Here is a 25,655-nt window from a genome sequence, read left to right on the forward strand (position 1 = left end):
CTATTTTTCCATGATGAATTGGATATCAACAGATACATTTGGGAGAAATTAGCTGTGATGTGGCAGAATCTGTGAACATCTGCTCCAGCTTCTTTTAAATTTTTAATTCTTTCAAATCCTGAACTGACTTTAGGCATGAAGTATTGTGTTGTTTGGGAATGCACAATGGATAATAGTGACTTCTAGGAGCTTTGAGAAACAGCATGTTAGATGTACATTGGTTTCTTTTAAAAACTGTCTTTTGAAAATTTCCAAACTATTGGTAATACCTGATTTTTTTTTTAATATTAGTTTTTGGTTAAATATTATTAGATAATGAACATTGGAAGTGAGTATATAAAAAAATTAGAAAGCCAGTTTGCATAATCAATTTTTATCAAGATTTCCAAAAATGTGTTTACACTGCTGTCTGTTTTAAAAATCTTTTGCTCAACTAATGCTAAGGACTTAGCTTAAGAATGTTAAATACAGTAATCTGGAGTGTTTGTGATTATGCCAACTAATCCTGTCATTCTGGCTGAAGGGAGGGATGGAAGGATTGGCAGATTCCTTATATGGGAACAGAAGTGGATGGAAGAAGAGTTGGGAGCATGAAACCCTGTCAGTTGCTGTACAGAGCTAGATGCAGGTGCTTTGAAAGAAGTGAGATCTAACAACAGCAATGGATGTGGTGCTCGACTCCTGGCAATGTCTGAGCACATTAGACTGGCCTGCACCAAGAAGGAAACGTGAGTATTGCTGTAACAGCCAACTTAACCAGGGGTTGCTGTTCGCAGGAGAAGTGAAAGCGCTTGGATCTGAAAGGAAAATAAATACAGTGAGATGGATGCCAGGTCACAGGGTGCCATGCCTTCACTAGGGAGGTGCAGCAAAGTGACAGTGCAGAATTTCTAGCGAAAACATCTGTGGAAACTGTTCTGGACCAAGGATATTCTGGTTGAGAATAAAAGTATCTGTAGGGTCCCTGATAGTTGCTTAAATACGACTGTAGTCTGTGAGTACTTAAATAATATGGCAAGCTGTTGGTCAAAATCCTCCATTACTGTTGGAGGTAGCTGTAAATTTTTGGAGCAGAAGCTGTGTGAAACCTTTGACTTGGGAGCATGGAAACATCACTTCCAAGTTTTTTTTCACCCTAATAAATGCCAGCTTTACTATATGGTGGTGGAGCTTGTAGTTTTGTAGTTTGCATAGGATCTTTTTAATGCTGTCAAATGAAACTGTCAAAATCTGGGAAAATGCTGCTGCTCAGAGGCACTTGCCTTTTACTGAATATGTTCACATGATTTGTGTCCACAAAGCTGCAGAAATCTGCCATCTCAGTACTCATATGCAAAAATGAGTCTTTTAAAATTATGCATAATTGGTGCACTCTTTTTTTTCATGGCGAATCTGGACAAAATACCCTAATGAATAAAATACATTATTTTATTTCCCCTCTGCCACCTGTTGGAAGTATCTGGGAAGCACCTTGTAAGCACAGCTGCAGGAGTCGGTGCATCTTCCCATCCATGTCATGTCCATGGATGACTTTAACTTACAGCAAAGGAGAACAAAAGCCTCTTTTTATGTAGTAAATAAATGCTGATTGGTGATATCTGTTTAGCTCTCATAGATTTCAAAATACTGACTCAAAAGTGTGCAAGTCTTTAGCAGTTTTTCATTAATTTCATAAATTCTTAATACTTCATCTGAATTAGTTAATTTAATTTCATCTTGCATATGCATGCCTGTGACTTGAGGCATTCTGATGGGTTTATGGGTGAATTTAAGCATGTCTTGAAGTATAAGGTGCTCTAGGAAGGCGTCTAGTTTTCTAAACTCTGCTGTTTTTCTTTTAACAAAGTTTTCAGAAAAGTATCTTTTACAACTAGCCCAGCAGTCCAGCAGAGAAAAGGTGGAACAAAGTACAAATTTCCCTGTCAGCATTTGATAAAATATCTATTAGCACCTTCACTAAATATAGCTCCGTCACTTGTGTTGTGGATAGCTGACATAAGGAATCTATCAGATAATGTCTAATTCCATCTTTATGGGGATTAAACAGGCCTGTAATAAATATTTGCCTTGGAGTTCTTTTGGTCTGTCACACTGTTGTGCTATTTATAAACCTTTAGTATAATTGTAATACATTTGTCATTTAATTAATATTAACCTCAGTTGCTTTTCCTCTCTTGACGCTCTCTAAAGCTTTAGTCTAAGGTGTTTGATTTTATAGTTTGACGCTTTGCTGTGAAAGTTGTTTGGGTATTGGATTGTCAACATAGTGAATTTGTCATAAAATGGGTGGGCATTTTGTTCACATTAGGCATGCCTAAGTTTTTTAAATACTATGTATATAGTCGAAAATACTCCTGTTCTCTTTAACAACCAGAATATGGTCCACTGCACTAAAGCCAAAGTTTTGCGTGTCATTCAGTAGAACTGTTTTGGCTCCTCTGTTTTACCAAGCTAAAGTTGCAGTGTGAATAGCAATAATGCTCTTTTTAAGGGAAGCTGTCATCAAAGATATTGTCCAGATTGGATCTCCGCTTACCAAGAGATGTCTCCATTTGTGCAATTAGTGTTCATTGGCTTTGATTGGCTGCAGCCTCTTTCCCAGACTCCCCTGTCTGGCAGCCTACTTTAAAAGTTTTACTCATCTGTTAGGTCTATTTGCCTCAGCTGAACTGCTGTCAATAGAGTTTTTAGTCCTGTTTTCACTGCTTTTTCAGAGCTCAGATTGCCTGTTTAGTCTTTAAGGATGACTCAAGGAGTCTGTGATGAATTCTATAGAGGACTTCTCAACAACACCACATAGGATAGATGAATTATGTTATTTCCTGGTAGCAGTTGATAGAAATATAGGAAATATGAGAGCTGGGGGAAGGAATTCAGGATTTCACATTGACTCCTTGCCACTGTGACTAAACAGCCTGTTAGTGTTGTTGGAGGTGTCTCACACTGTAGATACTCTTGAGTGATTTTAAGACTGGTATAGAAAAATGACTTTGTGTTTTAAATGTAATAGAAACATTTAGCTTTTCCAGCTAATAAGAAGTAAGACACAAATATTAATCAGTTCCTTGTCATGATAAAATTTCACATGCATTTTATTTTTTCAGCTGAGGAAGCAGAAGCAGATATATGCAGCTTTTCAGCAGTGATTGACTGTAAAAATTTGCAATATATTTTTCAGCTTGAAATTTGGGATAATTTTGAGTTGTTGAGGGAGATGGCATGAAATGAAGTAAGTCTGCAACATCACTGACTGCAGCAACAGAGGAGTTTGTGCTTTCCAGAACATGAGCAAAGAAGAAATAATGCCCAAATCCCAAAGATAAATGAGAAAGGAGTGAGAGCCATGCCTAGTAATGATGTGGCTGTCGAGAGAAAGAAATTCAGGGAAGGTAGTGATTATCTCTGTACTTGTAAGGATAGAGCCACCCTGTGCTATGTAAGCTTGCAAAGTAGGATTAGTGGGACTTACACAATGCCTAGGCCTTCGTCTCTGAACGGTAGAAAATACAATCAAAGAGATTCCAAGGAAGAGGTAGAAAAACTAAATGAATGAGACAGGTTTGGGGGTTTTTCTGTGTGAAATAATTTTGGGTGTGTTTCCTCCCTGCCAACCAAGCAACATAAGTGAACAAAGAATGAAGCAACATAGACTTAATTACTAGTTTTTAGGTTGTCCATTCATAATTACGGACAAATTTCACAAAACTGCAAGTTCTATCTGCCACTCATTGGGCAGTTGCGAATACAAGAAATTAAAGTGGCTTGAGGAGTTGACTAATGTGCTAACCTTTCTGCTTTCCCTTGGTGATAAGTCTGAATCCAAACTAGCTGAGATAACACAGGGAAGTGAATATGCATTCCTCAGGGGAAGGTGTGCACAATGTAGACAGTGAAGGTGATAAATGCAGAAGTGAGAAAACGTACTACTTGATATTCTGAGAACTCAAGTGAACGGACGGTAGGAGTTCGCTGGGTCATGGATTTTGCATGGACATTTAAAATAATACAAAAGGAAAGTGTCATTTGCAGGCCAGTGGGAGGAAGAATGGATTGTGGAAGAGAAGGGATGGTTTAACAAACTGCTGATAATTCATTGAACAAACACATCAGCAAGTGGGCTCCTGAAAGATTCCTTTTGCTGGAAGAGCATGGAGAAGATTCCATGTCATCACAATGTGTTAAATAATACAAAAGGATAGTTGCATTATTAATACAGCTGTGTAAATATAAGCAGAGTTGCTAATAATTTTTTAGATCCTGTACAGAGATGCTTACCAGTGTAATCTTTGATCACTTTCTGCATACAAATAGATCAAGAGTAGTCAAACTTCTAACCAGGTTTTGTAGGCTTCCTGTTTCATCTTCCTAGAAACCTCTGCTTTGAACAATATATATTATTTTTAGGTACTGGGGGAATGTGGAAATTTGATGGCAAGAGGAAATGGTTGGTGTAATTCAGCTGTAGATGAAATCCTACCTAGGCAATAACTATCAAGATCTGGAACAGGTAATCATCAGGTAATGTCTTGACTGTGACTCAGTCTATTGAATGAAAGGATTTAGGAAGATGAAGGATGATACGCTTCCCCAGAGAGATACGAATCACAAATTAATCAGAGTACCCTGGGAAGCATCTAGCCAAGCAAAAATTAAATCTTCACCGGACTTTTCCATTCACAGTACTAGTCCAGATGTTCATGTTGTTGAAACATCTTTATTTCTGAAGGAAAATAAAGACAGGGGATCACCAGCATCAGGGGATGTTTACTGGTTGTGACAGTTGCTGTCAGGAGGCAAAAGGAACATTCTGTTCCACACTACGTGGGGTGTGGGTGCCAATGTCTTAGGATGAAAGGGGTGCAGAAAAAAGTTAGTAGATTTGTCTTTCTAGAAATCTCTCCATGTGTGCTTAATACTCACCTAACCAGACAATCTTAAAGTTTTTAGAAGCCTCCAGGTAGCCTGATGCAAATCTGCCCTTTACTGTTTGTCAGAATGCCTCCTCAGTGGGCAGTGGAAGAAGAGTGGGCTGGCTAGAGAGTGGAAAAAAGAGGTATTTGTGGCATCACTGGGAGAAGAAAAGACAGTATGCACTGGCAATCACTACCATCACTAAACCCACTGGTGTCTGTCATGATAAGTAAACATGGAGTCATGGTTTTAAAAAGGAATACCCCTTTTGAATGTTCTCAGTGAGAGCAGCAGTCCATAAGAAGACATGCTTAAGCTTGTGCTTAGATTATTCAGCTTAACAGGTTTTCAATTCAGTTTCAATTAATTCTTTTTAATTGGGCATTTATTGTTTGTCGGGTTTTCTCTCTTTTATCAAACATAGTTTCGTCATTCTATATAGACAGGTCCCTGATAACCTGGAGACATTATAGCCTTACTAGCAAAGCCACAGCAAAATGCTTGGATTGTTTTTTTAGGGGAGTTCAATGGATGAGATATCATTTTCTTAGCTGCATGGTGGCCAAGTGTTGTGATTGTAGAGGTGGGCATGTGAACTCTGCTTGAAATTTCTGGCAACCACATAGACTGGAATCATGCACTCTGCTGTCGTTTTCTAAACTTTGAGAAACAATCCTTGGGTGCGTGAAGATACATAGGAAAGGGCCAAGGCCCATCTGCACAGAGCCATCTCTTACAGACTCAGAATTTCTAAATGTTTGTTTCCAAGACTTTATGGAGAAGAGCTGATTTTCTTGTTGAAAGCAAGTGTTTGTGATACTGTGTCACTGCATTAGAATGGTTTCATATGCAAAGACTTCCAAAGCCCGTTGGTGAAATAAAAAAAATAGATTTATGATTTCACACTAGGCTGGATGTGTCCTTTTGATGGTTCTTCTGTGTATGTTGTTTTCTATGTCTCTTTGAAGAATCAGGTTTGTTGCCATTAATAAAGAGACTGGATTCAATGGACTACGCTTTGAGGTAGTTTGTTATTTTACTTTTTTTTTTTTTAAGGTGCCTGGGTTATCTCACTCATATGTTCAGAGTATTTTGGCTTCAGGAGCATATTTTCTTCTAAGATAGAATGACAGTAATTTTGATGTCTTCTGCCTTTTCTGTGAACAGTCATAGTCTGCCTGTTGTGAACATGAGGATGTGTTAAGTTCATTGCCTTCGTGTGATCCTCAGGCAATGCTGTACTGTATTTTTTCCTGTCACATGTAGTTGTTCTTAGAAAATGAAATGTATGGGGCAAGGGAAAGGGCTTAATATTTGAATATTTCAGTTTAGTGTCATGGCCTGTAATGCACAGGAGGTGATATATATTACTGGGTGATTGTCTTGTCTTGCCTAGATTCAAGATCTGCTAGTTCATGGTAAAGATTTATGTAGAATTATTTCATATATTTCCTTCTAGAAGAGCTTGTTTTGGGGAAAGGAAAGAGACACAGTATTGAGCTTTTATGATTCTTTGTGAGTCACACACCCTGCATGTAGTGGGTTGACCCTGGCTGGCCTCCAGGCAACCCCCCAGAGCCGCTCTCTCACTCCCCTCCACAGCTGTATAGGGAAGAAAAAATGTAACAAAGGGTTAGTAAGTTGAGATAAGGACTGGGAGAGCACTTTGGATGCTTATATCACATGAGATAATTTATATTTTATAACATAATTATAACAAATATTTTTGAATTTCAAAACCCCATTTTTGTTGCTATACCCATCACTTATTTTTCATCATCAGTTCCAAAACTGTACTTTTTACATGCTGATGAAGTAATAAGAAAGAGCTGCAGGTTAAAAAAGATAAGTAGATCTGAAAATAAAAGGAATAATACTAATTAATATAGGTCATTCCTAGTAAAGTAAAGAATAAATTAAACAAAAGTCTTGTACTTTTAGATATTTTTAAATCGTCTACAAATTGCAATCTATTTAAATAGAATAGATAAATGTCTCTGTGAAAGTATAATTGATTTGCATCTCCAAATCAATAGTTAGCAAATTAGACATCTAACATGTAATCTGGAACTTGAAAGTTGTAACCTACTCCTGTTATTTCATGATTATGCTTACTTGATGAGCCTTGACTGTGTCCTAAGCAACAGAGACAGACATCTGATTTTCTGTACCTAGCAGTTACGTTACTCAGCCTTTATACTTTGCATAATGTAATTGCAGTAATGGACCCATAAAAAAAAAAAAAAGGCAAGATGTTTTTCTGTGAAAATGTTTTATGTAAGTCTTAAATACTGAATAGGAGTTTTAGTGAGCAATCCAGGACAAGCTGTGTCAGCATGCAGTTGTAAAACCTGGTGCTGCTGGGGTGCAGGAATGGCACCAAGGCCAAAGCCTGACAAACACCAACCCTGGTGACATCCATCTGTCATTTGATCATTGGAGACTTGATCATATTTTTGTTGGGGGATAAAAAAAAAACAATCATGAGAAGTCAGTTACTGTACAAAAACAAACTGGGATAATCAAGATACAAATCCGTAATGTTTAAATAACTGTGTGGGGTGGTGAAACATCAAAGGACTGTGATAACAAATAAATATGTGGCTTCAGTGATCACCCTTCATCATGCAACATTCCTCTTCAAGAAACTAATTATGTATTAATGCCACTGGCTCTGCTCTTGCAGCTCCATTTTCCTGTGCACCTGTGAGCTGTGTTGCAGGCAGTCACCTTTCTTGGTGTCACCTGAGAGACGTCTCTTCTACCATCACAGTAGCTATCTGTACTCCGTATTGTTTCAACATCCTTCACCTTTCCACTTAAGTGTACTCTGTGGTGTTTTTTTCTCCTCTAATTTTTTTGCTTATGATATCCAAGAGTCCTGTAGATAGGTTTAGAATATTCTTGCAGCCAAATCAATCTTTTCATTTTGAAATGCAGTTCTCTTTAAGAAAATGTATCAATTCTATAAGCAGTGTGTCAACACATTTATACAAAATCATTGTGTTGTTTTGTTTTGTTTTGTTTTTTCCCTCTGAAGTGGTGTGTGTATTTGAAGGCAGAAGCTACTTTGAAGGACAAAGAGAAACTGTGTACTCAGGCTCAGGGGACTGTGTTCTTTTTGAGTGCAAGGTAAGAATACTCTTGATGGAATAAAAATTCTTGCATGTTAGAAATATCAAAGTCATGCTTTTGAAAAATAGATAGGTGTACCTCAGGAAGTGACAGAAAAGACATCTAATAGGTCCTGTGTTTATGTTGAGTTCCACATCAAATTTTTGCAAATAAATTTACTTTGCATAGCTGCAAGCTTTGATGATACAGCTTGACAACCAAGCAGCATTCTTTCTTCCCTAAGTATTGTCCCCACCATGCGTAATGAAACATCAGCAGATTACCTTATGTTTCCGTCTGCAGTGTTATTGTTCAAAATTATGTGCTCAGGTCTAAGAGATACACAAATGTGATGGGGGCATATTTTGAAATTCAGGATCATTCTTAGAGGAAAAGCTAGAGGGAAAATAAGAAAAAGAGCTGGTACACCAGGTATCTGGTATTTCTAGTGATGGAAATGCGGTAGGCTTGGGGTTTTTATTTGTAAACACAATATACCTGATGCTGAGTCAGTCTTGCCCTTCTGCATGAATAGAGCTGCTCTTCAGGGCAGAAATATACTTTGAGGGCAAAATATACCCCAGGGACTGCTGTGGGTTAAGAATTACACTAACTGCTGCAATGAGTTGTGTGTTGTCTCTCCAGGGGAGGGATGGAGAAAAATCCTTTCTGGTTAGAAAGCTGCAGGCTGTGGGCTGGAGTTGAAAACCTGAACACACATTTCTCAGCAGAGAAAAAGAGGCAAGCAACTCATCTCCCTTCTCGCCATGCAGCTATCCATCAGACTAGTTTCTGGAAATCTCGAACATTTTCATACAGTTGTTAAAAAGCATATTTTACAAAGAAGAACTGGGAATTCTTGTCTAACTGCTGTTGATTTTAATCTCTATGAGCTTAATTGCTGCAATAGGCCTTTGAAACCCTTTTTGAGAATGGCAAGGAGACGCTAACCAGAAATAATTCTGGATTCAGCTGTAGGTTTTTTAGGGCTATGAACTTGTATTTTCAACATGGCACCCAGGACATGAATTCTATGATTAGTCAATGGATATAATTAACAATGATCAAAAGTTATGTGACGTTGCCTTGTGTTCCTTGCAGCTGGCAATTGTGATACTGTATGAAAAAGAAAATGCCTCTGTTGTCTGTGTTTTGTTGTCTTTCTGATAGGCTGCCTCACTGTCTTGGTAGAAATAATAAGCAGCAACTTTGGCTGATAGAAATGTTGTTTTTTCAAGGACTGAAGTACACAGAATTTCTGCTGAACAGCCTTGTGAATGATAATTCAGAGCACAAAATTTGTAACCTTTGTTGGTCACTTAGGAATTCATGGATGGGCATTATTTTATTACTACCAGAGTTCTCATAAAAGGATATAATTAATGGCTTCAAGTCAAGAAGTATTAATAGGAATGGCACAGGTACTGGTTTCATGCTTGAAGGATTATAATGATGTTATCAAGGCAATGTATGGAACTTTTTCATTTTGTCTGGATGTAATTAAAAACGTCATGTTTTGTTTTGGTTGCTGCAGTTGTGCATGCTATAGTCATGCACTTCTCTGTTTGAATATTATAAATAAGTGAATGAAAAATTATCTTCCAAATTAGAATTTATAAAAGATTAAAATGAAATCCAGACTACCTTAATTGATGTTATTTTTATCAAAGGTTAATTTAGCTTATGGGATTGCTGGGTTTTGTTTGTTCTGGTGTACAGCACATCTCTCTCTAGTTTGCTTTATTGTATTATAAGATTGAGACTGATTTCTCTGTCAAGATTGTTTAAGGTAAAGTTTGAGGAGTAATTTTGATATTGGCCATTGTGTGCATGTTCATCTTTATATTTCATGCTTAAAGAGGATTTCAAAATAAATGCTAGACCAATAATAATAATAGTACACATATACATAAGATGGCATATGCATTATTTTAGATGTTTTTCTTGCATGCAGAAATGCAGGTCCTGAGTTCATTGAAGTCTTATTTTAACCACATCACTTATTTTATGTCAGATGCCTCTGAGGAACATGTTTGGTTTGTTTTCTTTCTTTGCCCTATCATGACTAGAGCACTGCAAGACATATTATTTATGGCCCAAGGGAACCTAAAGGTGGTACACTCATGGTAGCCAGGTTGCTAAGGCAAGCATTTTGTGTGGCCATACTGCAGCAATTTCATGTCACCTGCACTGAGTGCCTGAAGATCCTTAGACACCATCTTGTGGTGTTGTACACTTCCAGATGCCTGACGAAAACATCTCTTTCCTAACAGGGACTCGGTGCCAGTTTCTTTCAGTGTTACTGCCACTGAAAGCAGTGAGATCAGAGATGCTGAAGTTTGATTTTACTTGCTGTATATATAACAAGCTTCTTTAGAATATTCATTATGGGGACCTTTGACTCTGGAATCCGCTGCCTCAGTTTTTGAGAAATAATTGTAACTCTTACAGGCATAATGCTAAAGAAACTTCAGAGGCAAGTTACTTGACAGCTAGGATAAGACAAGAATGAGAGTTGTTGCCACACTTCTGCTTGCTTGAAAAGGTTTGAGTGTAGGAGAGCTCCTGATGCTTTTATTGTTCTATGTCATCCTCTCAAATGGTTTCTGAAGGTACCTGGAGTTTGGCCTAGGCATGGGTTTGTGTACATTATAATACTGAAACTCCACTGAAGTTATAACTTCCTTTATTTCACAGTATTAATCAATTGCCTCAATTTAACAGGACCACAAAATGCAGCGAATTCCAAAAGACAGCTGTCCAGCTTTGAGCTGCCCAGAATCTCAACAGATCCCCTTATCTCACAGTTGCTGCAAAATCTGTAAAGGTAAGGTAATAGCAGGATATATATAAGCTCAGTGTAATTTTTCATTCTTATAGATTACAAATAGACTTTTTTTTTTTTGATAATTTTGAATAAGACACTCCTATGCATGATGATCACTGTAGATCTTGGGAAGCTGAATAGGTAACAACTGCACTGTGACATCTGAAAATTGTTTGTAAAACGTTTAGTAATGTAAATTCTGTGAAACAAGTTTTTGTATTTTGTTTCAGCCAAAAATGGGTGGAGAGTCCAAGAAATCATCTATATAATTAGTGATTTTTCTACGTTTCACCCACTCCAGTGTCCAAATTAAATAGTCCAGAGAAATATTCATGTTTGCCAGCATCTTTCTGGGGTGCTTTGAAATATCTCTTTCAGAGAACTGTTTGTGCTATGCAGTTCAAGTACTTGGGTAACTTGTTCGCCTCTCTGGGGTTGTAGTCTACATCTATAAGCAGAAACTTTGGGAAACATTTTTGTATGTTGTGCACCTTTTCATGGTACACCCAGTCTGATCCTTACCAAAGGAGAGAGATCTAGGAAGTGCTCTGAGTCCTTGGCCCACCGTTTTGATCTGGTCTAACGCCAGTATCTTCAAAGCATTTGCATCTTCAAGTGGCTACATCTGTTTCCTCTATAGCTAAATAAGATAAATTGATACCTGGCATGAAGGGACGTGTTAGGCTCTTGGACTGATTTTAGGTATACATTAGCGAAGATTGCAGCTATGGCTATTTCTGTGCTACTCAGCACAAACATGAAGGATATGATTAATGACATCAAGCAGAGGGATAAGAAAGTAGAAGAAAAGAACTTAAGAGAAGACAGGTCTTCAAGTCTATCACAGTCCAAAAGAATTTCTTAATGATAATTTTCTATAAAATCTTCAGTAGCTTAGAGAAAAGGAGTCTATGTTTCCTGTGTTTGATATAGCTAGAAAATTTTAATATATGTCAGTTGAGTGCTTTCTGAATGTTTTCAATCCTCACTGAACTATGCTAGCTTGGCTTCTCATGAGGTGAGGAGCTTATTCTTTAAACAAGCTGCTGTAGGCTATTATTCAGCAGCATGTATTTTGTCTGTTAATACAGCTGCTGTATGAATGTTGAGAATCTTAATAATAATCAGTACGAAAGCCCTCACGCTTTCTGGGTGACATGTATCTTCCTAGTTAATGTCAAAAATCTGATACAATCCAATACAGGCCAGGAAATCCAGAAATGAGCCTCTTGCTTTTCCATGAACTCAGGATTCAATGAGGAGGGCAGCAAAAAGGCAAAGAGTAGATGTTGCCATGGCCAGAGATTGCTCCTGATGCACACACTTCTGCTGTCATCAAGGAGTATTGGAGACCCTCTTGTACAGTTAAAGTGTAGAATATTTTGCTCCTTAATGTCCTATGTTAGATGCCATCACTATGGTAGCTGTGGTGAATGACGATGTCTGAATAACATTACCAAAGCATATCTTTAGGCAAGAGAAACAACCCACAACAGGAGGAAGAAAAGCATTAGCCTGTCATATCACAATAGGTCTGTGATGTTTCTATGATAACCATGTCACTGGGTCTCAGTACTAAAACATTTTGTCTCCATGGGATCTTCTGCTTCCTTTTCTTCTTTTGCTTCATTCCTGTTGCTTCACACTGTTCCTGAGTGCAAAAGACTTCCTTGACCTGACCTCCAAGCATCTCTGCTGCCACTGTCCTGCTTGGGTTCCTTTTTTAACTAAGCTTCTGTGAGGTTAGGGTTAGAAGCTCTGGTTAGAAGCTCTTTCACAGCAAAATATGAAGCAGAAACCAGGTGGAATGATAAAACTAATATTTTTTACTGCCGAAAAATACTTATTTTTTGCTATTTTGCAAGAGGCTCATGTTGCAGCCTGATGCCAACTTGCTTTCTGGAGCTGTTGCTGTTGCTGTCCCCTGAGCCTGGCCTACATTCCCAAGGTCTCCTGTGGTTTTGAGAGAATAAAGTAGTTATTGGAAAACACTACTGCTGCTTGATCAATTAATGCTTTAGTGAAAGAAGGAAACTTGAAACAAATAAAATCAATGAGAAAACAGGAAAGGAGACAAGTTCCACCCCTTTATATAAAGATCTGGAAACTGTAGAAGCTTCAAGTCAGTTTCTAGAACCAGCTAATGTTATTCAACAACATTAAATAATTAAATTTCATGAGAGCAAAACAGAAGAAATTTTAAAAGAAACCTACTGAGTTGAAAGGTTCAATCTAAATTTTCCAGCCTGGAAAAGAACTTCATAGTCTTAAAAATTAAGGTACAATGTAAAATGGCCACACTCAGGAAAAACGCAAAAGAAAAAATAAGAAAATGGAAAATAGGGATGGCAAACAGGTGAGATTTAAAAAATAAAATTCTCTCTAATGGAAAGAATGATGTAATAAGGGAAGAGTATTCAGTTAGTGGAGGAAGGGAAGAGATAAGGGGAGAGTAAAGCAAAATAAGTCAATGTTAATAAAAGACTTTTGGTTAAATATAGAAGGATTTTATAAATACACCTGGGAACTAAAAGTGCTAAAAGTAATATCACTAGCTGAGTGTCTAAGTTGTTAAGCTCTTTTATAAATGTGCAAGACAAACAACAAAAAAAAAAGAAAATGACAAGAACTATATCATTAAGACATGTCCTGTAAAAGTAATTAACAATGACAAGGAGACAGTAAGGGGATTTAAGCAAGCCTCCTATCCAGCTGCTTCAGATCAGTTCTATAACCTGAAATTGAATTGAAGACCTAGAGACAGTCTGTTCTGGTGGCCTTTACTACTCTTCTCATCCATTTCATGCTTGGTACAATTTATTTTTCTGTATCTCACAGACAATAGAAAGGTATTCTTTGACCCAACTGAGAAAAAGCTAGGACTGTCTTTGACAGGTATGTTTTGTAATTCCTGGATTCTTTTTAACCCTCAATCATGCTTGTTTCTGTACAGGCCATGACTTTTGCACTGAAGGACATAACTGTATGGAGCATTCTGTGTGCCGAAACCTAGAGGACAGAGCTGTCTGTAGCTGCCGAGATGGCTTCCGAGCCCTTCGAGAGGACAATGCTTACTGTGAAGGTGATACCTTGTGCACAGGGCTTAGCACTTCTGTATAAATTACTGTGGGATGAGTCTATTGATTCAAAAGCTGTCAAAGGGATACACATATTTAATACAATTAATTAGATGTTGATCAACTAAAATAATCTCTTCAATTAAGTTCTTTAAAAGAAAAAAAAAAAATTGATTGGCATGGAGGTGACCAGTTAATATGGCTGAGGTCTTGAATTAGAAACATGCTTCCATATGAAAATTTTCATTTTTTTTCCCAGGGTATTCAGTTATCTAGGCAATCTAAATTCAACCATTTGAAAAATATATTAGTGTAACATTTAGTTTCTGTTTTCACTGCTGTGTGTTCCTATTTTCTCTCCTCAGGAAGTAAGAAATGCTACATATGACATTCTAGTATTGTTAATCACACTGAGTAAAGATTCACAGTTTGAGTTGCTCTATTGGTATCAGGGAGCAACAAGCTACTTAATCAGAAGAGAATCATCTGTACAATCTAGCATCATCAGGTGAAAGGAACCCATCCCCACTCCAGCAGTGAAAGCCAAAGCCCTCTGCACAGTCTCCCAGTGTTGGTGCTCACTGTTGCTCTGCCTCATGAAAACCCTGATTCTGTAAATACATAATACCAGTGTGCTGTCAAGCCATTCTCACCATAAAGCTTAAGTGTTGGCAGCAGAATGGGCTTTGCCTAGTAAGCAGTTCTGTTCAGATTAAATTGAAAGTCAAGCATCTGTGAGGAGATGTAGTTTAAGGTACTCTGCCATCCCACCTAATACCTGCATTATTCTCTGGTGATGTACAAAAAATGGGATAAATTGAGGCCTTTTAAGATTGTTCCTTTGGCTGAACTCTGCCAAAGTTAATGCTTGCAGCTTGCTTGAGTTAGTAGCTGCATTAACGTCAGTGGGAATGCTCATTTGTAGATTTACATTTGAGAATTTGTGGCTGTTTTTGGGAAAAGAGCATATAATTAATTCAGCTTTATATACATCTCTACTTAATTTTTATGGTAAGCCTTCTGATGTAAGCTGGTTTTGAGAAGCAGAACTAAAATTCTTCCAGATACAAATCCCTTGCCTCCCATCATGTTCCGAGGTATCTGACATCAGGGCCTGCTGTCCTCCCATCATGTTCCGAGGTATCTGACATCAGGACCTGCTGTGTAACTTGTAGCATCAGCTGCTTTTTATCCCATAGTCCCTGGAGACTGCTGTGGCTTAGGCTGTGGATCTGTGTTCCTGGGAACTCACCAGCCATTCCCTATTTTAGGGAGTCACTGGAGCAATGGAGTTATAGTGAATTTAGGGGCTTTAAGAAGTTTTTTCCTGCAGCTCTATTGTCACTCTGCCAAATGAAAACAAAAAAACAAATTACACTTTCATGGTGATCTCCATGTCTCTCACATTAGAGTCTGTTGCTTTGTGTGTAACTTGCCAGGCATGCCATAAGCAAAACAAAACAAAAGAAACTTTTTTATCAGCATTGAGGGTGAAATGTTTGATGAGGACACAGTAGATTATCATATGTGAGGCTGATGCATTCTTATTATAAGAGGATTTACCAGTTTGTGCAGTACCTGATTTCAATATGATGATCTTTTGAGACGATTTCTTGGCCCAATTGTTTCTGTATGGGCAAATGACGTAGGTTTTGGTGGTAATCATGAATCTGCTTAACTTCTTTCAGAGAACATGCATAAGTGATAAAAGATTGGGACATGTTATTTACATAAAAATAATAGTTTTTCTTACTACATTTATTGACATTAAATTGTAACTTTAAAATGTTCCTGATCCAAGAACACTTGCCCATGTTGAAGGTAATGGGAGTAAGTTACACTAGGAAGATGTGCCCACATGAGCAAAGCTCAGGAGGCTGGGTCACTTCCCAAGAGGCTCTCCCTGCCAGAGGTGAAGCTCCTCAACAGGCATACTACCCTGGCTTTGCTTCTGGTTCCGTGCTGTAGCTATGGTGTTGGCACCACACTTGAGCTATGCACAGTTGGTACATGGGTCCAGGCTGCCCTTGACTGTCCATCCGTGACTGACTGAGGTCATGTGCTGGAAAGATGGGAAATAAGGCTACAAATTAAAACTTCAGGATTGTTTTTGTGGAAGCAACAGGGGACTGAAATACCCGTTTCTTCAGAGGTGTGCTTTTATTACTGTATCCCTTTTTCGGTTCAAATGTCTCTTTGAGCAGAGGATTTTATTTCTGGAAAGAGACTCTTACTTTATATACTGAACTAACAAACAGCAAAAGGCACAATGGCAGTAGTGTAACACCAAGTCTCTTCAGAGTCTTGTGCCTCATCTTGAAAGGCTGAAATGGTCCCAACCTCCCTTTCTCAGTGGATACCCTTTCTTCACTCTGCTATTATTCGGTCTTTAATTGCAAGCAGTGCCAGGTATAGAAATATCGAGTTAACACAAAACCTTTCTGAGAAGGCTTTTTGTAATGTGTCCTAGTTTAGGGCAAAATCTGGGAGAGGACCTCCGGAAGGAGCCCCCAGAAAGCAAACCCCCCACGACCCCTCCCCCACCTTGTTCGGGAAGGATTTCCTCAGAGAGAAATGGAAAAAACCTGTTTATTTAACAAGCAAAAACACTCCCCAATACAAAAAAAAAAAAAAAAACACACTAAAAAAAAAAACAAACCCAAAAAAACAACACCAGATGACAAAACCCTTTCACCATTCTGAAGAGATGACAAATTCAGAAAGTCTCTCCTGGGAGTGGTTGCCCAGCTATCAGTCTCCGGCGCTGGGGATGGCTGCTGCAGGTCACAAAATGCAGACTCTCGGTATTTCTTGATGTTTCCCAGGTCCAGGTCCAGAGCAGGTTCAGATGATATTCAGGAAAGGGAAAGGGAAGGGAAAAAGAAACAGTCCAGGGTAAAAATTGGACTGCCTAGCTAAACTAACTAATAAGCAAAAGCAAAAGCAAGCAAGCCAGCAAGCAAGCCAAGCCAGCCAAGCCTCTCCTAGACACAGACCATGGGGGGAGGTGAGCCAGCTGATAACAAGACAAAACAATCCTTCACTTTCAGAGTCAGTCCTAAAGGCACAGAACATAATATCAGGCATAAACAGAACACACGATTTGGTATACAAACACCATCCCGTCACCCTAGGACATAATGGCTAGACCCACAGATATGAGAGCTGTTTCTGTGTTTGCACTGCACAAACTTCAAATATACTGCAAAATTGGATGTCATTGGCTCTGTGTTAGAGCCAAGTTTCACTAAATACAATCCCGATTTGTGCTCTAGCACTATCAAAATGGAAAGAATAAACAGAAGTAATGATGCTTCCGTTTGCAGAACTTTTCCTTAGAACAAAAGAAGAACAAAAATAAAAACACTCAAAGCTGGTTTCAATGTGGGTCTGGAAAAGCTGCATAAATTTTGCCTGAATGATGTAAGAGTTTGGCTTCTGTCTTAGAATGAACCAGTGCTTTTCAGGGCTATGTGATGTCTCTAGATACTTTTGTAGTGAATAACTTCCTGTTATATTATAATAATTGTTAATATTTACATCACATTTAGCTCTCCTTCAGAGTACTGTGTAAAGCATTACTTAAAGAATTGGTATTTCTTAATTTACATGCTGGAAGCTTTATTCCAAATACTTTAAAATCTATTTTCTGCCTCAGGCTATTATGCAGTTTGAAATACTTTGTGAGCAGGTTATGCATGGATTATGCTGTGCTGCCCATGATAGGTGCTTTTAATACAGCATCCTACCTAACTAAAACAGGTGTTCTGCTGAAGTGTAATTAGTTTTTCCCGAAGCTACATCTGCAGTACTCTCAAATTGAGGATTACCCTCTGGAATATATTTCAAAGAGTATTCAATACCCACTGCTTTTATGATGGTGGAGTTATGCTGAAAAGGCTTTTCAGGATAAAGGTTGTGACTCTTGGCTACCAAGGTAATCTGATGGATCTAGAGGAGCATATTTCAACTATCGCTCTGCAAAATCTGATTTCAGTTCAGAAGTAGTGCCAAGGATTGCTGATTAAATAGAGAGCAGAGGAAGCTCGAGAAAAAAGACAGGAAAATACAATAATTTTTGTGGAGACCGAGACAGAACATGGCCTGAGAAAACGGTGTTATTTACTTTTTTATCAAGAGGATTTTGCCTGATGCAGAGGCTATTTTACATCACATATCTATCTTGGCTGTGATAGAGTTAAATTTCTTCATAGCAGCCTTTCTGGTGCTGTGGTTTAGGTTTGTGATGTCATTCTCAGCAGTGAAAACAGGAGTACGGTGTGGCTGTTTCTCAGAGATTGGTTGAGCATCAGTCTGCTGGTGGTAGCTGGAGAGTGGTTTCCTTTGAGTCCTTTTTTTCCTAGCTCCCTTCACTTATTTTATGATATCAAAAATGTTTTATTTATATCAACTCATGAGTTTTTTGTCGCTTTCACTCTTTTAGTTAATCCCTCCATTCCACTGAAGGGTTGAGCAAGAAAGGAGCTGCTGGGTGCTAAATTGCTGACCAGGGTCAGCCCTCTACATGTCACAAATTTATGTTATGGGTGTGTGGACCATGATGTTTATTTTTTGATATTTGGAAATTCAGTTGTAGTATTTAAACAGTATACAATATAGTTAACTTAGAACAATTTTTTGTGAAACAATTTTCAATTTATATTCTAATTTATTCTTTCTCCTCAGTAACTCTTCTAGTTTTTCTGCTCTTGTCATGTTTGTCCCAGTTTCAAGTATAGCAGATGAAATTAGACCAAAGACTGAATGACTTTGTCTGGATTTGAGAATTACATCAGCTTCACTGATGATTGTCCCTTGAGGGGAGAAGGTTTTCAGTTGAGAAATATGCTTTTGAATAAGCTGGCTTTATTTGAATCATTGTCAGTGAGGGAAGTAAGCAGTCTTAGAGGAGAAATTGCCTCTTTCCAGAGATTTCTGGAGCACATCAGAAATGACAATTGGTTAGACCTTATCAGTTGTCCTTTAGCTCACAGTTGTATGTTGCTATTCTGTTTGGAAAGATTTACTAATTCATCCCTGTGTATGCTTAAACATACTATTAACCCTCTTCCCCAATAGTATGAATATTGCACTTCTTCACTTACCTAATTAGTACAATGTGTTGTTAATCTTGTTGGTTTTAACTACTGGATTACAAAAATAAAGTACATTTTCAAAATTAATTTGACTTCCACGGATTGTAGTGAAGAGAAGAAATCTTATAAAGGATAAATAGTTACAATCAAATTGCAGTGGAGTATGTGTTGCATCGTATTGGCCAAGTAGAGTTATCAACAACACACTTTTTCTTAAATTAAGTGTAATATTGGGAGAGTGTAAGCAAAAGATAGCCTTCAAAGTATTAGAATATATTCTATTATGTCCTCTGAGTCTTTAATAGACAGTACTGAGCTATTTGCTAGCTGTCTTCATGGTATACACCATTTTTTTTGAGTAAGAGTCCTACTTAAAAGCTCTACAGTACTGTCAGCTTTGTGAACCTGGGAAGACTATTCACACTTCCCTCTTCAAAGAAAAAGTATTTTTTGGAAGTGTCAATAGTATCACATATAGCTAAGAAATAAAGATTTCCATCTCCATCAGCTGGCAGTTTGGGTCAGTACCTAGTCATTTGCAGTTGGATTGGGAAACCAATCAAGCAGAAAGAAAAACTTTCACTCTAGGAGGGAGGAATTTTATTTCCAGATTTCTATTAAAAACTAATTAAATGGTATTAATATTAAAATGAAATGTTAATATTAAATAGTATTAATGTATTATCAATTATTAATATTTTTTCTCATGAAAAGTGCTAAGTGTCATCTTATTTTCATCATTATGTTAGTGAGAAATCTTAATACTAGGAATCAGAAAAACAGTTTTAATATGTCAGTGTGTTGGAGTGGGACCAATCCTTCTTGTCTGCCACAGCTTTAATTAAGGAAAATAATAAAAGTTTATTCCTAACTTAAAGTGCAGAAGCAGTATCCAGTTCATAAGTTGTGGTTCATACTGAGGTACAGATTATGCCATCATTTGTAGCAGTGAGATCGTTTGTATGTGTACAAATACTAGGATGTATTCAGTGTTACTTGATTTTGCTTACTTCTACATTAATTTTTGGAATGATTCTATCATCCAGCCATAGCCAGGATTGAGAATGATGTTACTACAATTAAAAAAAAACAAAAACAAACAACTGAAACTAATCATAAGAAGGGAGCTCCTTGAAAACTCTTTTGAACTCTGCTACTACTATCTGGTAAGGAGAGGTTTTATTACACTGAGAGCAGCCCTTTTCCACTTGCAGTATAAACGTATGATGTAATTTGTCTTCAGATGAGAAATTAAAGTGAAAGTTTACATACAAATTAAGTAGACTTGCAAGCAAAAGAGAAAAGAAAGTAAAGCCTTAGTTTTGTTCTTATTTTACTCTCAGTCCAGTTTTCACTGTTAGCTGGGAGTTGACTACTGAAAAATTAGGTGCTTTTGCTGTGTGAAAAGCAGCCACAGACAAATGGCTGGGTTTCTTTTGTAACTTTTAAAACCTCAGTCTAAAAGTGCATAAAGGCTGAATTCCCAGGAGTTGTAAAAAAGACACAGAAATGCCTTGCGTTAAGGCAAACTGAATTTAAAACAAATATTCTTTCATGAAGAGTGCAGAGCAATAGCAGCCACAGTGTTTGTATCTGTTCTGGTACTCATAACTAGTTTGGCACAGTTTGAGAGACAGCTGAGTTGTGATATCAGCACTTTTCTGTAAAAGAGGCAGTAATCTACCAGGTAGCTCACAAGAATATGCTGCATGGTTTAGACCCAAACAGAGTCTAACCCACACATGGGGGCCTTACCACTGCTTGCAGGTACTGTCTTTACTGTCTTAGGGAGTTTTAAAATACATTGGTGCAGTACAATCTGTGCAGTGTCTTCCTGAGAAGAACCCGATAGATATTTGTAGTCTCTGTATAAAAATATTAATGCTTGTTATTACCCTTTTAAAATAGGGGAAGACAAAACCACGATGAGTGGCAAGTATTTGAAATTCTTGACATTCACAGTTCAAAATGATAAGTTGTCATACTTAAATAAAAAAAATATTTTGCAATTCAGATTTAAAGACCTATTTCTAACTAAGTGCAGTGCTGAAGGGGGTTGGATCATGAGCTGGAGTGCCAGTAAGTTGTTCTGAATTTTGGAATTGACTAATTAGTCATATACACATCCTTTTTATTCTCAGTATGCAACTGTATCAGACTAGTTATTTGGAGCCTAACGAAAGGTCCCTTGGGATGCTTTCATGTCTGACAAATAACTATATATAATTACTTGTTTCATCATGTATACACTACTATATGAATTAATTATAAGGTATTAAATAGTAAGAAGATGCAGTTTGCCAAATAAAATATTCCATGATGGTAGACAGTATTTATTTTCAAAATTTTCCTGTGATATGTATTTTTAAAGCTACACATGTGTGGAGTGCAGTAATGTTTTCACAAGACCGAGATAAAGACTTCAGTTTCCTCCAAGAGTCTCACATTCATGGGTAGCTGTTGAGCAATATCTCCTACTGCATGTTTTAACAAGGACAGTTTTATCTCAACAGTCTGTCTTCCTTTCCAAAAACTGGGGCAAGTTGACATAAAAACAACTCTTTGTACTGTTAAAAATGATATTTTTGAAATGCTGTATTGTGTCCTTGCAAAGCTATATAGAACTTTTGTCAAGGAATGTAGACCTTGAGTGACTGCTTTTATTTAAAGGATTTTTTTGTCCTGATGGCCTCTTCACAGGCTACAGGAGATGGACAGAGAAATCATGAACTTAAGCAAAGATCAGAGATTTAAAATAGCGTGAAGGGAAGAGAACCAGGATGTGTACAATATGTATGTGTTAACTGTGTGGTTTAGTTAGGGGCTAGGAAATAACATGCACTGTGTGGAGAACCAACAGTTAGAATTTATTTTTAGTCTACTGAATGCTTTATCAGTTTAGTCAAGGTTTAGCAACATCTTATTAGTTTACTTACAAGAGTGCTAACACTTAGAATCCAACTCATCCAGTTTCTCTACAGGTCTGTTAATAATTCAATAAAAATCAATATACACTAGTAACTGCCCAATTCTTCTTACCCTCCCTATGCATTTCTGCATGAGCTGTTAGGGACCAAGTTCTTTTTTGGGACTAGCATGGTGGAGATAACGGAAGGTTTTTTTACTCTTTTCTTCTTGGTCTTTGTGTATGCTTGAGGTATTTTTTGTATGTTTTAACTCAGCATGAGGGGTATGTTCTTATAGTTGATTCACAGGGCTAGATTAATTGTGATTCCTTAGCTTCTATTGCTTTTCTCTTTGTGGGAGGAGAGACACACAGGTCTAGAAAGGTAGACAAAAATAAAAGTAATAAAATTCCCCAAGAGCAAAAAACAATTTTGGACATAGATTGTATACGTGTTACCTCTTGATGATTTTGCTGTAGGGGCCAGGATTTTTACTGGCTGTTGGTAGCACCAAAAGCACAGGGTGTAAAGAGAAGAAAAAGTTGAAAATTATCAAAGTGTAGGACTGATAACAATTATGGTGGTGCTGTCAGCTGGAATAAGTAATGTGAAAAAATACACAATTTTGATTGAAGTTGATGGTTACATCCTTTGTGGAATATGTTAGTTGTAAAAACTGCTGCAGTGGATTTGATAGAGGAAAGCAAAACAAAAGTGCAGTGATTGTTTTGTGACTGACTGGAGGTAACAGCAGTAGTTAAACCATAGGTTTGAGGTGATGGAGAGTCTAGAAATAGTAGTGGGAGGAGGAGGAGCAAGGGCTGTGCCTGAGTCCCAAGATATTTTTTCATCTTAAACAGCAAGTGAGAAAGGGTTTATACAAAAAGAGACACATAGAAGATAGTGTTATGGGAACCAAAACACACAAAATATTGAAACCAGGCAGTAGGTGAAAATGAAGGGAAGCTGAAGAGAGTAGGAGCTTGGAAATATGGTCAAAGGAGTGTGAGAGACCCTACTGGGAATATTTTTATTAGAGCAATGAGCCAGGAAGTTTTAGTGTACTAAACATTTGAGCAGTTGGGAAGGTAGTGTGTTTGGTGGTAGAAATAAAAAAGCCCAATACTTTCACAGATTGGTAAGCTGGTGGGATCTTGCTTCAAAGTTATCCTCTGTTCTTTTTCTTTTAAGGAGTAAGAGCTGATGGGTGAAGGGATGGGTTGAGTACAGGAGGAGAGACAAAGTGAGCAAGATCTGAAGACAGGACTAAACGTAGGTAAAAAGTGTTTGCAGGAGGAAAACAGCAGAGAAGCTTGATATCAAGAGGTAGAAAGTGAGAAAAGTAGGACTTGTTGGTGGAGGGATGACAAAGAGAAAGTAAATGGGCAGAACTTCTTTTCCCCTGTGATCCTGTTCCAGGTATAGAGTAGGTTATGTTTGCTCTAAAGGTTTTAATACCTTTTTAATGGTATTGATTGCTGTGATCGGTCACTGTTCATTTTCATAGTCCCTTAATTGTTGAGTAGCATCTGCTGATTTTGTGATGCCCTTTTTCTAAGTCAGGGCCCAGAGAAGAGTCTGTCTTTCCGTGCTTGTCTCTCTGTATGAGTCAGGCTGGTAATAATAAAGCTAAGGGCCTGAAAGGCCTATGTTGTGATCATTGTGACTGGTATGCATCCTTGGGATTCTCAGCGGAGAGGCCCAGGATTCGCAGGAGAAGAGGTGGTGATGCCATTACTCTTACTAGCGGAGCCCTCAGATCACCATGGAGGTGTGCTGATGAAGTTGTGTGAATGGTGAAAAAGCATGAGCCTCTTGAGCAGGTAAATGTGGTGCTTGATATTTATAGGCTGTGAAAACATATTGTTTTATTAACACAAAACCCATGGGGGTTTTATTTGTTTTATTTTAAATTGTAGTTCTAATCTATTCTGCTCTTGTGTTCAGGGTAAATTTTAATGTGTTTATGAAATAATTTTTTTCATAAATAAGGCTTTTCATGTTCCTGTTCCCTCTCTTCCTCGGTAGATAATGTTATTTGTTGCAAAAAAATCCTGCACTTCCCTTAAAACTCAATAGTGTCTAACACCGGTGATCTCCCTGGCTGCCATATACGAGTGCGACCAGGGAGATCACTGGTGTTAGACATCATTGAGTTTTAAGAGAAATAGCTGGAGGCAGGACACTATCCATAAAGGATCCTCAGTTCTGGGAGTAGCCTCGTCTCATAACAGCTGATAATTACTGACTCAGTACCAGAGTCATTTGTTCTGGCAGGCTTTTGTGGGTGGATAAAGGCAGTGATGTATATAGGGAGGCCTAAGGAGAGGCTTTGTTTGTTAGTGCGAGGCTTTGGCAAACAATGATCTATAGATTGCAGGTCAAGTTCTGTTCTTATTAATAGGATTGTAAAATATAACTAGGAATTTTACTCTGGGGAAGCAAACTCATTAGGGTGCAGAAGAAAGGGATACAGGGAAACTTTTCTTCGGTTATATATTTTGCATAAATTTTGAGTGCTTGGGGGAATAAAGAAAAGCAGGTTTTTCTGGGTTTTTTTTTCTGTTTTTGATGTTTTTGCAAGTATAAATAAATCATTGAAGTGCAGATTCCAAACACTTTTGCACTAACCAGTTTTCCCAGAGGTGCCCCTTTTATCTGTTCTACTGGGAATAGAGCAGGTTGATGATCTCCATGACTACACTGTTGTCAGTACATCACAGCTGGTGGCTCAGTATCACATCACAGACTTGAAGCACACAAGTCTTTATTGTTGAATGTGTAGAGCCATTGGAGTGGTGCATTCATGCTATTGAACTGACTTCAGTATCTTACTGGCTGAACAGTAAAACCTGAATATGCATTAATATGCTAACTAGGCTTTTTGGCAGAAGGAAATTAAGATAAATGTTGTAGGATTTCTTAGATATGGAAATGCATAAGGTTTTCTGTTGTGCATTTTTAAATGGGTGGCATGCTTGTTTTGGCCAAGGTAGGGTTAATTTTCTTCACAGAGGTTAGTACAAGCCTGTGTTTTGGATTTTTACTGAACATGGTGATAATACAGAGATGTTTTTGTTATTGCTGAGCAGGGCTTACACAGAGCCAAGGCCTTTCCTGCTTCTCGTACTGCCACACTGGCGAGGATACTGGGGGTGCCTGGGGAGCTGGGGGGAGACACAGCCAGGACAGGTGACCCAAACTGACCACAGCATGATGCCACATGTCAGACCATGTGACATCATGCTCAGTATATGCACTGGTGGAAGGAGGAGGAAGGGAGGACTTTTGGACTTTGGAGTTTGTCTTCCCAAGGCGTCTGTAGATGTGATGGGGCCCTGCTCTCCTGGAGATGGCTGAGCACTTGCCTGCCCATTGCAAAGCAGTGAGTGAAACCCTGGTTTTGCTTTGCTTGTGTGTACAGCCTTTGTTTTCCCTATTAAACTGTCATATTAAATCTCAATCCACAAGTTTTCTATCCTTTATCCTTCTGATTCTCTCCCTGATCCCACTGGTTGGCGAGTGAGCAAGTGGCTGCCTGGGGTTTGGCTGCCAACTGGGCTTACACCATGACTGGTTACACCAGTGTTTTCAACCAGTAAACAGAATGAAGAGGCTTTTATTTTGGTAGCTTTGAAAGACAACAGATGTTGGGCTCATTTCCTGCCCTAGTTCAGCGCTCCTTGATCTGTAATACCTTAACCTAAGTTCACATGTGGAGTGC

The 25,655-nt window shown here is 38.1% G+C and overlaps 1 protein-coding gene across 2 annotated transcripts in view; it reads left to right on the top strand.

Moving 5' to 3' along the window:
- The window catches only part of NELL2 (neural EGFL like 2), a 133,837-nt gene that overhangs the window by 46,017 nt on the left and 62,165 nt on the right, over positions 1–25,655 (top strand). For both annotated transcript variants that reach the window (XM_053943717.1, XM_053943718.1), the window contains exons 10-12: positions 7,952–8,043; positions 10,750–10,852; positions 13,806–13,934. In XM_053943717.1, coding sequence (XP_053799692.1) covers positions 7,952–8,043; positions 10,750–10,852; positions 13,806–13,934 — 324 coding nt within the window. The remainder of the gene's footprint in view (positions 1–7,951; positions 8,044–10,749; positions 10,853–13,805; positions 13,935–25,655) is intronic.

The sequence above is a fragment of the Vidua chalybeata genome, chromosome 5, assembly GCF_026979565.1.
Source record: "Vidua chalybeata isolate OUT-0048 chromosome 5, bVidCha1 merged haplotype, whole genome shotgun sequence".
Taxonomy (NCBI): domain Eukaryota; kingdom Metazoa; phylum Chordata; class Aves; order Passeriformes; family Viduidae; genus Vidua; species Vidua chalybeata.